The sequence below is a fragment of the Pistacia vera genome, unplaced genomic scaffold, assembly GCF_008641045.1.
Source record: "Pistacia vera cultivar Batoury unplaced genomic scaffold, PisVer_v2 Contig84, whole genome shotgun sequence".
NCBI classification, from domain to species: Eukaryota; Viridiplantae; Streptophyta; class Magnoliopsida; order Sapindales; family Anacardiaceae; genus Pistacia; species Pistacia vera.
Window position 1 is genome coordinate 293,884 of NW_022196712.1, and position 15,382 is coordinate 309,265.

The window sequence follows — 15,382 nt, forward strand, 5'->3', positions numbered from 1 at the left end:
ATTATGAGAGAAAATTTATAAGATTGAGTTGTGAGTCAATTTTTATTGTTTTAAATTTGGATGGAATATTGTCCAATCCATTTGAATAAAATCCATATATATAATCTATTGATTTTTTTGATATCCCTGATTGTTGCAGTTAACCCTAATCAAATAAGTAAGAAAAAGAAATCGACTTGAAGCATCGATTCTTGAAGTAATCCAGAGAGCCGAACCCAAAACATTACAAGCCCAAGATCATTTTAAAATGGGCTACAACATATAAGCCCACCAACTAATGCCTCGTCTCTCATTTTCACACATGTCCTCGCACGTGCCTCGCACCCTCCCATCTCCCAGCAGATCCCCTGCCCTCTCCCTCTCCCTCTCCCTCGGGCGCTCGGCACAAGATCCAACTCAACAATTTTCTCTCTCACGAGATCTGAGAGAGCTTCAACTTCAGCCATGGCTTTGATGGCCGTTCTTGAATCTGATCTTCGCGCTCTTTCCGCCGAAGCTCGCCGTCGCTATCCAGCCGTCAAGGACGGCGCAGAACACGCTATATTAAAGGTCTCAATTCACTTTTCTTTTTAAATATCACTGAATTACCTACTCTTGTCTCAGCTGCGTAACTGCACGTGACTAAATTGACTTGATTTTAGATTTACTTTCAAAATTGAATAAAATTTCGATGGTATTGTAATTTGAATATCAATGTGACGTTGTATGTTGTGTTTCGTGGTGTATACAACATTGCAGCTTCGATCAGTGTCGAGTCCAAGTGAGCTGGCGCAGAATGAAGATATACTACGGATTTTTTTAATGGCTTGTGAAGTTAGAACCGTGAAACTTAGTGTTATTGGACTTTCTTGTATACAGAAGCTTATATCTCATGATGCGGTTTCTCAGTCGGCTCTAAAGGAGATTTTTTCTACGTTAAAAAATGTAAGTTTATTGCCTTTTTTCGGAATGTTGATGTGGAGCTGGCATGATTTATTAATTGGGTTTATTATGCTACGTTGTGAGTTTAATTAGAGATCTCCAGCCTTTTCGCTCTAATGTGAAATATTCTTTGTCGCCATCTATATAAAATTTTGTGCCGTTTAGAAGAAATGGTGCTTGCATGTCTGTCATGACAATTTATTACTTAAATGAAATTTAGGCATCTGCTCTTGAAATCTTACATGTAGTCTCTTCCTCGCAGCATGCTGAAATGGCAGATGAGAGTGTTCAACTGAAGACTTTGCAGACGATATTGATAATATTTCAATCACGTTTATTTCCTGAAAATGAGGTAGCTATTGATCATAAGTTTATTTTCATTTAGTGTTAACTAGACGTGTCTGCTAAGTGTATCGCTGTTGTAGTAGCCTATAAGCAGATGGGAATTAAGGTTATTAAAACTAAAATATTTTTAGTGAAGAACGTGGTAGCTCCTTGGAATGTCTTGCAGCATTTTTGATTCATTTGTGATTGTTAGCCATATGGTTAAGCTAGAGTTCTCGAATCTCATATCAACTTGTGGATCATGGGGTATATGTTGAGCAAAACAAAGGTGGCAGATTACTGGCAAGATGATTTATGATGAATCTTCTGGAAGTAGAAAATAGCTAGATATATAGCATGATTATTCACGATTAAAAAACAAAGAAAGAAAGGATGGTTGAGGCTAGTAGCATTTAGACTTATAGAATCTTGTATAAATTTTTTGGCATTTCCTGGCCTCTAAAACCATTTCAATCACATTAGTTATGTAGCCAATTTGATTTGACAATGCTAAACAAAGGTGGCAGATTAATGGCATTTCACCTGTAATCTACAAGATGAACCTGAGATGACAATCTTCCCAAATTTAGTTGTGAACACATTGTTTACAGGGCACAAGTGGCTCAACATAGTTAGCATTTACAAATTCCTTGCTTGTTCCTTTGCATGAACATCCAATGAGATGTTGCTTTGTGAGGTGTATATCCGCCCTAAATAATTAAAGCATACTGGTTACACGGTTACATTTCCTGTTCCATGCTTTGCATTTTTACTTCTTGTTTCAAGTTTTGTTGACTTGTTCTGTTGCCCATTCTATTAATTTCAGGACAATATGGCTCAAGCACTTGGTATCTGTCTTCGGCTTCTTGAAAACAGCAGATCTTCTGACAGTGTGCGGAAGTATGTTAAATTCTTGGATTACAGTATACTTAATTGACTGTTTCTTCTAATACTGCATATTTAATCATCTTTGGCATTATTATAGAGATGTTACCTCACTCTAATCTCTTTCATAATTTTTCCAGTACTGCTGCAGCTACCTTCAGACAAGCAGTAGCCTTGATTTTTGATCATGTGGTTCAAGTTGAGTCTCTTCCTGTGGGGAAGTTTGGTTCTGGAGGTCACCTCTCTCGAACCAGTTCAGTTACTGGCGATGTTAATCGCAGTATGAATCATTCAGAGTATGATTTTTCTGAGTCTATTCTTAAACTTTTGTGCTACTGTGTGTTGTCTACTCAATATTAAGGAATATGTGCATGCCTACATGTATGAACTTTTATGCATGATTATCTTATTAGTATGTTATACTATATGTTAAAATTTGTAGGTTGCCTCAATGATGTGCAATCAAGTACATCAATTTATCTTACTTAAGCTTGAACAGGTCATTGGATCATGAATTTACTTCTGGAGGGCCATCATTGATGAGGGAGACCCAAACGAATGTTGGAAAGATTGGGCTTCGATTGCTTGAAGACCTGACAGCTCTTGCTGCAGGTGGATCTGTATGTTCTAAATTGAAACTATTAAATGGTGTTAGCTGGATATTAATTGTGATTTCATCGTTATGGATTATTTTTGAGTTTTTTGTGCGTGCTTGGTTTGTAACGAGAAAACAATTTCAAAAAAACTAAGATACAATTCAAAATAATTTAGTTGTATCTTTATATTTTTAATATTTGAAAATGTGTTTGATATATTTTTCAAAATCCATTTTTAGGTTAAAAGCTACAAAAAACTGAGAAAATGACTTTTTTTGTTTTATGATTTCACATTAGTTTTTAGGATTGTATGCTAAAATTGTTTTAATAGATATTCCACCCCATTTCAATCAAACACATACTCATATTATTTCTTGTTTCTCTTGTTTCCGGAAACGAAAAACTCTATTTAACTTCTATATCAAACAAACCCTTAGTTTTCCCCTCTATTTCATATTGACCAATAACATGTTGCTTTTACCTTACAGGCAACTTGGTTACATGTCAATTCTCTTCAACGAACATTTGCGCTGGATATACTTGAGTGAGAAATCTTTTTTATCACTTAAATTTTACTTTTAATTTACTTGTCATTTGCCGATGCAAGAGATTGTGACAGAAATTTAGGAACTGGTTCCAAGAGTTTTCTTTTTTCTTTGATGCATCTTAACTGGGAAGAAGTACTTGTTAATTTGTGTAGACATAATTTTTGTTTGAGGTGCTACTTCACATGGTTGTTCTAGATGTCTTTGGATTGGCAGTTAACCTCCGTTGGTTTTTGTTCTCATAGTGGTCTCCTATGCCATTTAGGTAACATCATTTCATTTTCATGATTAATACAAAATATATAGTTTCTTATAATAATGATTTAAAAATAAATAAATGCAAGATACTTGCCAGAAAAATGGCTGTGGTGAAACTAAAGAGGTATAATCATCATATGGAAGTTTAAATCTTGCTTCGTTAACTACTCTTTCTTGCATATTTGTTTGCTTCTTCCATTATCTTCGTTAAATTAATTTTTTGATATGAAACTGAAGATGTTGCATTAGTAATGATCTAAAGGAGATGCAAGTATGGACTGGCATACTACATTGAAGAAAAATGTCTGAGGAAGACCATTTACCCTATACAAAGACAGGCCAAAAAAACCTGTGTTACTTACAATAGATATCAAATCCTCCCTGATTAAAATATTAAAAAATTTACCCAAAACTCCTTCCCATTAAGAAGGGCTTTATAGACTAGTAGGTTTAGGTACATTTTTACTTTTGAAGAAAATTAGCTGTTCACAAAACAGACTATTTGGGTGATTGTGTTCTGTTATTAATGCCATGATAGGTGAAATTCAAGGATTACGTTTGTTCTTTTTAGGTGTTCTGCTGCCTAATTCAATTATGGTGTTCGAATAGATATTTACGTATTTCTCAATGCTTGCATTTGGCAGGTTCGTTCTCTCCAATTATGTGTTTGCTTTCAGAATGTTAGTTTCCTACGAACAGGTGATTACATAAATTTGTGACTATGACAGTTCTTTTACATTTTGTATAAGCAAGCTAGTAAAACTTTTATAGTTGTAAAGTTTTTGTGGAAATTCTACAGGTTCTACGTCACCAGATTTGTTCTCTTATAATGACTTCACTGAGGACCAATGCTGAGGTAACTTATTGATAAATATATAATGCAGATTACCTCTATCGTTCATTGGGTTGTTTATGTAAGCTATGTTGTATTTAATTTTCTTCAGGTTGAAGGGGAAGCAGGGGAGCCTTATTTTCGACGTCTGGTCTTGCGGTCAGTTGCTCATATTATCAGGCTTTACAGTTCATCACTTATTACTGAATGTGAGGTATGTTTAATTGTCTTTGTACTTTCACCCTTTAATTGACATTTGACAGAGTTTTAGGAAAAAAGCGAATGCATTGCTTTAATATTTCTGTATTCTTAACTTCTGAGTTTATTATTTAGGTTTTTGTCATTTAGTCCTTAAGCTTGAAAGTTGTTTGCTTCATTAAAGATTCTAGAGATTATATTATGATAGACCTCCTATAACCCAGATTTACAACAAGAAGCAAGGAAGGGGCAGTAAGGGGAATTGAGAGAGGAGTTAGTTAAAAGGAAATCTGCCACGTGGATTCTAAAAACCATGTAAAAGGGATCAGTAATTTTGGGTTATCTTTTGGGAGGTCACTAGCTCCTCGAACTGCTAGTACCCTTAATTTTACTGTTTTCCTTATTATCACTATCTTAAATTCTTGTGAATTGTGCTCTGTTCATCAATATATCAATACATTTCAGTCAATTCTGAATACTCTTGTTTGTGTGATGATTATTGGAATGTTTTACTGGATTGTTTTTGGTTGATTCGCATCATATTATTTTTCTAAATTATCAGAAATGGTGTTATTTGATTTTGTTTTTCTAAATTATTGTAAATGATACTATTTTTCTAAATGGTATTTATCAAACTGCATAAATCACATTATTTTGTTTATATTCTAGCTGACATGGTCCAGTTTGAGTGTGGGCTTTTTTTTTTTTTTTTTTAAATATTTTTCTTTTCTTTTCCTACAAAGTGAGAAGAAGGTTACAATGCAAATTCAGACTGATTTTACCCTCTTATAAGTTGCATTGTGGCTCCTAGTTAACTAAAAATGCTTGAATGTTTATGCTACGTTTCAAGACGTTTCTTAATTGAGAAGGATGTTGCCATAGATTGTTCTCCAACATGGACTCTTCTAAGAAAATGTGGTAGCCAATGGCTCTATGCATTCACTGCTGACATGATTTATGATATTTGTTAACGGCTCTAACAATTAATACTGGGACATAAAGGAAATTAGATGCCCTGCTATGGCATCTGTTTGATGTGCACTAGTTAATTAATTCTTTTTGGCTTGTTTCTGTGGAGACAAGGAATGACTCAGGAGGTGTGGAAAGATGAGGGTCTTTGTAGTCTCAAAAAAATGATCTCATGAACATTCTTTGTGGTGGTCTTTTCTTTTCCTGGTTCAGTGGTAGTAGTCCTCATAGTTTGAGTATGGTCCCTCTCCTCTTTTACATTGAGCAACAATTAGGGGGTATTGATAGAAATTTCCTCCACTGCTGAGCAGAATATGATCTTAGTCACACTGTTTTCTGTAGAACATGGTGCAAAGGGGCAAAACAAGATAGAATCTAAAAAAGGATATAATTATAACAAGGAAAAATTGTTGTTTTATGTTATATACATACATACATTATACATACTCCTCTTGTGAACAATAGGTCTGCCTCCAAATTTGCTAAACTTCGGAATCAAATAAGGTAGCTTATATTTCTATAGTGTGGCATTTGCTTTTTCTATTGACAGCTTTCTGATACTGTGTTATAGAGCCACATTTATTGTTTATTATTGAGTTTAAGTCTTCTAGTTTTGGATCAGGATATAATTCTGGGACTCTTATCCTTGTTGTTCTGTTCAACATAATGCTGCTTCATGTGTTATTCCATTACTAATTCAACAACAGTTATTTTCTTATGCAGGTTTTCCTTAGTATGTTAGTGAAGGTTACTTTTCTTGATCTGCCATTGTGGCATCGCATTCTAGTTCTTGAGGTCTTAAGGGTAATCTGAACAATCTAGTTGCTGCTATCTTAACTGTTCTTCATTATTGTTCATAGAAAACTAAGAGTGATTATTCAGTAGCTTCCCTAGAAATATTAGTTTTAGTTTCCCAAATTTTTATGTGAAAAAAGAGTTGTTGGAGCTTTACAGGGATTTTGTGTGGAGGCACGAACATTGCGAATTCTTTTCCAGAACTTTGATATGTAAGTTTGCTGGCTCTGGAATGAATGTTTACTTTTTTACCATATGTGGCACACTTTCTTGTAAAGTTTTCCCTTTCTCTTCTGCAAACAATGTAATACTTCATTAGATTAGCGGAACAAAATGAAAAATAAACAGCGTTGAACAGTAAGCCCTTTGAGTATTTAGTAATTATAAAATTATCTAACCAGCTTATGGACATGAAGTCTTTTTGTTAGCACCATTCTGCTTTAAATATTTATTTGACTCAGGCAATATAAAAGGGTAGAAAGCTCTAGCCTTAGAAATAAGTGCTTTCACAAACTTGTAAATAGTTGCTGTGTTACTAGAGAAATACCTAAACTGATGTAGCATGGTCAGCAGCATAAGAACTGCAGCTCGTTGAGAAGTATTCTGGACTGTCTAATCCTTATACTCTTTCCCAGACCTGTTTATTTTACAGTCATCTTAACAATTCAGTTCCAAAGATCTTCTTTGAAAGGACATTTAAATTTAACTTAAAGAATATCCTTTTGGAACTGAAATTATTGAGGGTTGCAATGGCCTCTGGTTTAGACTGTCCTTGTGGAAGAGATCCCAATTCAATTTTTCTTGAATTGTTACCCAAACAAGGTTAAGATAAGAGCTTCAGGAGCAACTTGAATGTAAAGAAATCTGCATATGACTTCTTAAGAGCTGTATAGTGTGTCAAGACTTAAAAAAAAAATTCAATTTAGAAAGTATAGCAAAGATGTGTATGTGACAAGGTAAAGTTACTTTTAAATGATGAATTGGAGGATTTTGATGATATGACTTGCACTATTTACTTCATGCTATAGAGGATATGATGGATGATCTGCATTTTCTTATCACCTAAATTTATGGTTATATATATTAAATTAAGTTGCACTCAGAATTGAAGAGTTGGGTTTTATGTGTTACTTATTTCATTGCGGCTGCAGTTTGCTAATCTCTTGGTCAATTTTGGCTTTGATTAAATTCTTCATTCTGAAATGAAGTTAACTTTTGTGATCTAGTTATAAGATGTTTAAAAATGTTTTCCATCTACCTTGTAGGCATCCCAAGAACACAAATGTTGTGGAGGGTATGGTCAAAGCTCTTGCTCGAGTTGTTTCAAGTGTACAGGTTGAATTATGTTTCTGCTTATATTCATTTCTTCTAGCCNGATGGATGATCTGCATTTTCTTATCACCTAAATTTATGGTTATATATATTAAATTAAGTTGCACTCAGAATTGAAGAGTTGGGTTTTATGTGCTACTTATTTCATTGCTGCTGCAGTTTGCTAATCTCTTGGTCAATTTTGGCTTTGATTAAATTCTTCATTCTGAAATGAAGTTAACTTTTGTGATCTAGTTATAAGATGTTTAAAAATGTTTTCCATCTACCTTGTAGGCATCCCAAGAACACAAATGTTGTGGAGGGTATGGTCAAAGCTCTTGCTCGAGTTGTTTCAAGTGTACAGGTTGAATTATGTTTCTGCTTATATTCATTTCTTCTAGCCTTATTGTTATTTCTGTGTTTGCTTTGGCAGAGGTTGATATAGTTTTAGCAGTGTGTGTTTGTGCATCACACATCCTTGCCTTAGTAATAGGTCATAGTTTATAGTCCTTTTGTGGAGGCATTTTGGCTCCATTTGGTTTACTATTCTGATGTTTTTTAGAAAAGTATTTTGGAAAAAGTAAAGTTAGGTTATCTTTACGAGAAAGGTAATTATTAATGTTTTGAGAGTTGAATAAAGTAGAATTGGATTTTGAGAATATTGAAACAAATGCATTTTTGGGTTTTTAGGATAGGATAATGGAATAGGATAGGATAATAATAGTGAACCAAAGGGGCCCTATATTATTGCATGTTTTACAGTTTCTTGATATTAAAAATATGATCTGCATTTTAGTATTTACACTTCCATTGTTGATCTGACCTGCAACATACAAAGTTGAGAGCTCGATGACATGGTTATGATGCTGTAGGTTGTAGTATAATATTTTCCAATATGACATATCCTTTCTTGTTAATAGGTTTTGGTGTTCTTGTTCCTCTCTGAAAGCACTTTCTGGACTGCCAATCTTGGTGGATTCTGATTGTTTAGGATCTTGTTCCTTGTATGCTAGTTGCTAGTGTGTTCCTTGTTTGAAGATTTAGTGCTCCATCTGGTCTAAGATGCACCTTTGATTTGGTTTTATTTTCATTTATTGTGTAAGATGTCTTTTCTGTTTTCCTTATTTTGTTAAAGTAAACCCTTAGATCATGTGTTGCATGATGATTAGATTTCAGGGGCAGAGACAACTATTCCCTTTGGAGAAAAAGGAAAAAAGATGAAACTAAGTTAGTTGGTAGAGAGGATTTTGCATCTCTTGGTTGAGTAGGTAGTTGTAATTTTATAATCTATGGATGAACTTTTTGCACTCAAGCCACTGCTACTCAATAAAACATTTTTTTTTTTTGTGAAGATTTAAAATTGTAACTAAAATAAATACATTTGAGTGTGACTTTATTTCCTTGTTTGATATACTGTTCAATTAATGTGCTGTTTTCTGTATACTTTTATCTTTTCTTACCCCTAAAATTTGTTGATTCTGTTTGGGGACGTCTGGTCTTGTTATATGTGTAAAACTTTTGACATTTTTTATTAGTTTACATTCTGTGTTTCTTACCAAATAAAATTGTTCTATAAATCAGTTTCAAGAGACCAGTGAGGAGAGCCTGGCAGCTGTTGCAGGGATGTTTAGTAGCAAAGCTAAAGGTAATTATTTCTTGAATTTTCTAGACTTAAACTTATAACTGCAAGTCTTATTAATATTTAGTTTCACTGGTCTGTTTCCTTTAGTCATTGTCCATGAATAGGATATTGAAAATTATTTTAAAAAAAGAGAAAAAAACGAAAGTTGTTTTTGAGATGACAGGATACACTGCCATGGCGAATCTTCTTGTTTGAATTGTAATGCATAAATTGTTAACCATTTCTTATTTTTTGGACTCGAACTCAATTCTTGATGACCATAGAAATTTACAGCTTGTAATTCCTTCAGGGATTGAGTGGAGCCTTGATAATGATGCGTCCAATGCTGCGGTCTTGGTTGCTAGTGAGGCCCATGCAATAACTTTAGCAATTGAAGGTTTGTTGGGTGTTGTCTTTACTGTAGCTACATTGACAGATGAAGCAGTTGATGCAGGGGAGGTATATGCATACTTTTCCTTATAATTCTTTAGGTAACATATCATATTTTAGGATGCTTTTCATCAAATCTGTTTCTTTTTTCGGTTGCAGCTTGAATCCCCTAGATGTGACTATGATCCTTTGCCTAAGTGCACCGGGAAGACTGCAGTTCTTTGCATCTCAATGGTTGATTCTTTGTGGTTGACCATACTTGATGCTTTGTCTCTTATTTTGTCAAGGTTTGTAGAGTTTTACTTTCATACTATGTTCTGTACACACACACATACCATTCTATCTGACCTGGAGTCAACTTGGAAGGTCACAAGGAGAGGCTATTATACTGGAGATATTGAAGGGATACCAGGCATTCACTCAGGTGACCTAAATCTTGACAATGATTCAGACTATGATCATGACTGCCAAATTTTTTGTTGTTTTTTATCTCTAAACTCAACTCAACTTGGAAATTAAGATCCCTACTGATATGGATAATTTTATTTGGCTGTTAAAAGTAAATTATTTCTTTTCTTTGTATCGTGGTTAACAACAACTGATTTGCAATATTAGCTTTTGTTTTTTATGCCACTGAATGCTATTAATACCTTATCTGATAATTATTTCTATAAATTTTCGACAGGCATGTGGGGTTCTCCATGCCGTAGAACCTTTAAACTCATATTTGGCTTCCCTTTGCAAATTTACTATCAGTTTTCCCAATGAAGCAGACAGAAGAAGGTATTAAGTTAAAAAACGCCCTGCGAAAACATGTTGTGGAGCTTTCTATTTCTCTAAGAATTTGCTTCCTTGGTCATTGAAATTTAAAAAATTTATTGATTTAACTATGCTGAATTCTGGCTTAAACTTGAGATTTCAGTAGTTTGTCACAATCTCCTGGGCCAAAGCGATCAGAATCATTGGTAGATCAGAAGGATAACATTGTCCTTACTCCCAAAAATGTGCAGGTATTGAGTTTGGTTTTTTGATCATATTCTGCTATCTTTTTACTTATTGGAATGGATCTATTCTGGATGTCTGGTAATTCTGATTATTATTGCAAATCAGGCCTTAAGGACTCTCTTCAATATTGCTCATCGATTACACAATGTATTAGGTCCATCTTGGGTTTTGGTATGTTTGCTTACTCTTAACAATTGTCTCTAAAGTAGACAAAGTTCAGCACTTAAAATTGTTCTTGCAAATAAACATAGGTATTGGAAACCTTGGCTGCTCTGGACCGAGCTATCCATTCTCCTCATGCCACCACACAGGTAATTTCTAGAAACAGCTTCCCAAAAGAGTGTTCTGCAGGTTGGATTAAATCTATCCTTACTAGAATGATGATTCCCTTGTAAAGATTTTATGCATGTTATATGTAAACATACAAATGACTAAACAGGCTTTTGGATAGTATTGTCATAAAAGTCTACAATTATAGTGTTTTTATATCTATAGGAAGTCTCCACAGCGAAGCTTACACGGGAATCTTCGGGCCACTACAGCGACTTCAATATTCTCTCTTCTTTGAATTCTCAGGTAGTATAAGTAGTTTTAGTTTTGTTTGGTAACGAACAAGTAGAAGCTGTTCTATGTTTGTGCAAATCCTTTCAGAATGAAGCTCAATATAATGTTTTCCCTGTGTTGGTCCCTTCTGTTAGGAAGAAATTGTTCACTATAATGTTTGGAAATTCATGGTTTTCAGAACCTTTCTCAGAATTAACTTGTCAAAGAACTTTCCAAATGCGTTTCTGCATCATTTGCATGCTTCCTGTTCTTTACAACATAAAGGCACTTTATTTTTTTTGCTATAAAAATTGCATGTGTTATACTCCAATATGAGCATAACGTTCTAACCTTAGTGTTTTTTGTTGGTCTGTGAAGCTGTTTGAGAGCTCAGCATTGATGCACATATCTGCAGTTAAAGCCCTACTCTCTGCACTACGGCAGCTGTCACATCAATGCATGGTTTCAACTTCAAGTAGTTTTGGACCAACATCAACTCAAAAAATTGGAAGCATCAGCTTTTCAGTGGACAGAATGATATCTGTCCTTGTCAATAATCTTCACAGTATGTTGTGTGATTGATTGTGCACAAGTTTATTGAAATATAATTGTATTAAATTTAGTATTTATATATGTTATTATTATATATAGGTTTGGTATAATGTCATATAAGCTTGTTATGGTCTGAGTTAATATTTTCTTGTTTGCTTCATTCTGCAATCCTCCTATTGCAGGGGTAGAGCCTTTGTGGGATGAAGTTGTTGGCCACTTTCTTGAGGTGATCATAATCTATATTTATACTATTATGCAAAATGCTAGTGCCATTTAATTTTTCTTGACGTCAGAGTAAAATGATGCAGCTTGCTGATAATTCTAGTCACCATTTACGAAATATAGCACTTGATGCACTAGATCAATCGATATGTGCAGTGTTAGGTTCGGAACAGTTCCAGAATAATGCGCTATCTCATGGCCCCTCTAAAGAAGTGAGAACTTTCACCTTTTTTTGTGGATGGAAGGCCCCATATTCTTTAGACAGTAGGTGTTGATTCTGCTCTCTCTCTTTCTGTAGGTTGAAACGATGCAGGCAGAGTTGAGATCGCTTGAGTGTGCTGTTATATCTCCACTAAGGGTTCTTTATTTTTCTACTCAAAGCACTGATGTCCGAGCTGGAACCTTGAAAATTCTTCTGCATATTTTGGAGGTAATATGCACTGATTGTATATAAATTTCATTTTAATCTCTTGATTCTCAACCTGCACTTACATTATTTCTTCTCCTTTTTCCCTGCAGAGATGTGGAGAAAAATTGCACTATAGTTGGTCAAATATACTTGAAATGTTGAGGTTTGTCGTTCACATGATTATATTTTTTACAGGTTTTTTGCTTGTAAGAGTGGGGAGGTTGAAGGATGACTACCTATGGTGTATTTTCTTATTTTTTTTATTTTTATTTTTATTTTTTTTGAGTCTCCTTGTTTCTTTTCTTTCTTTTAGGTCTGTTGCGGATGCATCGGAGAAGGACCTTGTCACCTTGGGATTCCAGGTCAGTAAGACCTTACTGAGATTTTCTCTGGAAATACAGAATTTACCCTTTCTCCTTCTTCTCTCTCTCTCTTTTATGGTGATATCTATATATATATAGTGGTTGGGTCTGTTTTGTAAATCTAATCTGACCTAACTGTTCTGCTGTAGAGCCTTCGTGTCATCATGAATGATGGTCTTTCCAGTATACCTGCAGACTGCCTCTACGTGTAAGATCTCAGATATAGCAGCTTTTGAGTACCCATATTATTATGTTTCTTGACATTATGTTTTGTATGTATAATGGATGTACTTTTTAAGTTTATATTGTGTTTTGTATGTATAATGGATGTACTTTTTAGTACCCCTGCTGTATAGTTTTTCTCTCTCTAACAATCTGTCTATTGCATACATGTCTCCATCCATTTATACGCCTTATGGCTTTCATTTAGCAAAGCTAATAGGAAAGACCTGACAGTAATATTTGAACTCCAACGCAGCCCTTACATGCACAGTTGAATTTAATTAAAGTGCTTATCACATGGATCTAAACACAAGCTTATCTTGCTCCAGTTTTTTTATGATTAGATTTCAGGGGCAGAGACAACTATTCCCTTTGGAGAAAAAGGAAAAAAGATGAAACTAAGTTAGTTGGTAGAGAGGATTTTGCATCTCTTGGTTGAGTAGGTAGTTGTAATTTTATAATCTATGGATGAACTTTTTGCACTCAAGCCACTGCTACTCAATAAAACATTTTTTTTTTGTTTTTTTCTTGTGAAGATTTAAAATTGTAACTAAAATAAATACATTTGAGTGTGACTTTATTTCCTTGTTTGATATACTGTTCAATTAATGTGCTGTTTTCTGTATACCTTTATCTTTTCTTACCCCTAAAATTTGTTGATTCTATTTGGGGACGTCTGGTCTTGTTATATGTGTAAAACTTTTGACATTTTTTATTAGTTTACATTCTGTGTTTCTTACCAAATAAAATTGTTCTATAAATCAGTTTCAAGAGACCAGTGAGGAGAGCCTGGCAGCTGTTGCAGGGATGTTTAGTAGCAAAGCTAAAGGTAATTATTTCTTGAATTTTCTAGACTTAAACTTATAACTGCAAGTCTTATTAATATTTAGTTTCACTGGTCTGTTTCCTTTATTCATTGTCCATGAATAGGATATTGAAAATTATTTTAAAAAAAGAGAAAAAAACGAAAGTTGTTTTTGAGATGACAGGATACACTGCCATGGCGAATCTTCTTGTTTGAATTGTAATGCATAAATTGTTAACCATTTCTTATTTTTTGGACTCGAACTCAATTCTTGATGACCATAGAAATTTACAGCTTGTAATTCCTTCAGGGATTGAGTGGAGCCTTGATAATGATGCGTCCAATGCTGCGGTCTTGGTTGCTAGTGAGGCCCATGCAATAACTTTAGCAATTGAAGGTTTGTTGGGTGTTGTCTTTACTGTAGCTACATTGACAGATGAAGCAGTTGATGCAGGGGAGGTATATGCATACTTTTCCTTATAATTCTTTAGGTAACATATCATATTTTAGGATGCTTTTCATCAAATCTGTTTCTTTTTTCGGTTGCAGCTTGAATCCCCTAGATGTGACTATGATCCTTTGCCTAAGTGCACCGGGAAGACTGCAGTTCTTTGCATCTCAATGGTTGATTCTTTGTGGTTGACCATACTTGATGCTTTGTCTCTTATTTTGTCAAGGTTTGTAGAGTTTTACTTTCATACTATGTTCTGTACACACACACATACCATTCTATCTGACCTGGAGTCAACTTGGAAGGTCACAAGGAGAGGCTATTATACTGGAGATATTGAAGGGATATCAGGCATTCACTCAGGTGAACTAAATCTTGACAATGATTCAGACTATGATCATGACTGCCAAATTTTTTCTTGTTTTTTATCGCTAAACTCAACTCAACTTGGAAATTAAGATCCCTACTGATATGGATAATTTTATTTGGCTGGTAAAAGTAAATTATTTCTTTTCTTTGTATCGTGGTTAACAACAACTGATTTGCAATATTAGCTTTTGTTTTTTATGCCACTGAATGCTATTAATACCTTATCTGATAATTATTTCTATAAATTTTCGACAGGCATGTGGGGTTCTCCATGCTGTAGAACCTTTAAACTCATATTTGGCTTCCCTTTGCAAATTTACTATCAGTTTTCCCAATGAAGCAGACAGAAGAAGGTATTAAGTTAAAAAACGCCCTGCGAAAACATGTTGTGGAGCTTTCTATTTCTCTAAGAATTTGCTTCCTTGGTCATTGAAATTTAAAAAATTTATTGATTTAACTATGCTGAATTCTGGCTTAAACTTGAGATTTCAGTAGTTTGTCACAATCTCCTGGGCCAAAGCGATCAGAATCATTGGTAGATCAGAAGGATAACATTGTCCTTACTCCCAAAAATGTGCAGGTATTGAGTTTGGTTTTTTGATCATATTCTGCTATCTTTTTACTTATCGGAATGGATCTATTCCAGATGTCTGGTAATTCTGATTATTATTGCAAATCAGGCCTTAAGGACTCTCTTCAATATTGCTCATCGATTACACAATGTATTAGGTCCATCTTGGGTTTTGGTATGTTTGCTTACTCTTAACAATTGTCTCTAAAGTAGACAAAGTTCAGCA

General features: G+C 34.4%; 2 protein-coding genes and 1 long non-coding RNA gene across 3 annotated transcripts; all 3 read left to right on the forward strand.

The window, feature by feature from the left end:
- The first annotated feature begins 331 nt into the window (after window positions 1–331).
- LOC116118238 (protein MON2 homolog) lies at window positions 332–12,950 on the forward strand. The gene is made up of 30 exons (XM_031404199.1): window positions 332–549; window positions 739–924; window positions 1,184–1,273; window positions 2,072–2,145; window positions 2,271–2,426; window positions 2,630–2,750; window positions 3,215–3,270; window positions 4,174–4,228; window positions 4,329–4,385; window positions 4,474–4,575; window positions 6,252–6,332; window positions 6,483–6,535; window positions 7,589–7,658; window positions 7,897–7,998; window positions 9,216–9,279; window positions 9,566–9,714; window positions 9,805–9,932; window positions 10,012–10,069; window positions 10,331–10,428; window positions 10,571–10,655; window positions 10,756–10,821; window positions 10,902–10,961; window positions 11,146–11,226; window positions 11,572–11,650; window positions 11,928–11,971; window positions 12,054–12,231; window positions 12,285–12,397; window positions 12,487–12,539; window positions 12,690–12,738; window positions 12,888–12,950. Exons 1-30 carry the CDS (start codon window positions 445–447, stop codon window positions 12,948–12,950), a joined length of 2,676 nt encoding a protein of 891 aa, XP_031260059.1. The 5' UTR covers window positions 332–444.
- A 368-nt stretch (window positions 12,951–13,318) lies between these two features.
- On the forward strand, window positions 13,319–14,588 carry LOC116118239. The gene is made up of 5 exons (XM_031404200.1): window positions 13,319–13,403; window positions 13,726–13,789; window positions 14,076–14,224; window positions 14,315–14,442; window positions 14,522–14,588. Exons 2-5 carry the CDS (start codon window positions 13,768–13,770, stop codon window positions 14,586–14,588), a joined length of 366 nt encoding a protein of 121 aa, XP_031260060.1. The 5' UTR covers window positions 13,319–13,403; window positions 13,726–13,767.
- Window positions 14,589–14,861: 273 nt separating this feature from the next.
- On the forward strand, window positions 14,862–15,356 carry LOC116118251. Its single transcript, XR_004126128.1, has 3 exons — window positions 14,862–14,938; window positions 15,078–15,165; window positions 15,266–15,356. It is a non-coding gene; the product is annotated as an uncharacterized LOC116118251 (long non-coding RNA).
- The last annotated feature ends 26 nt before the right edge of the window (window positions 15,357–15,382 follow it).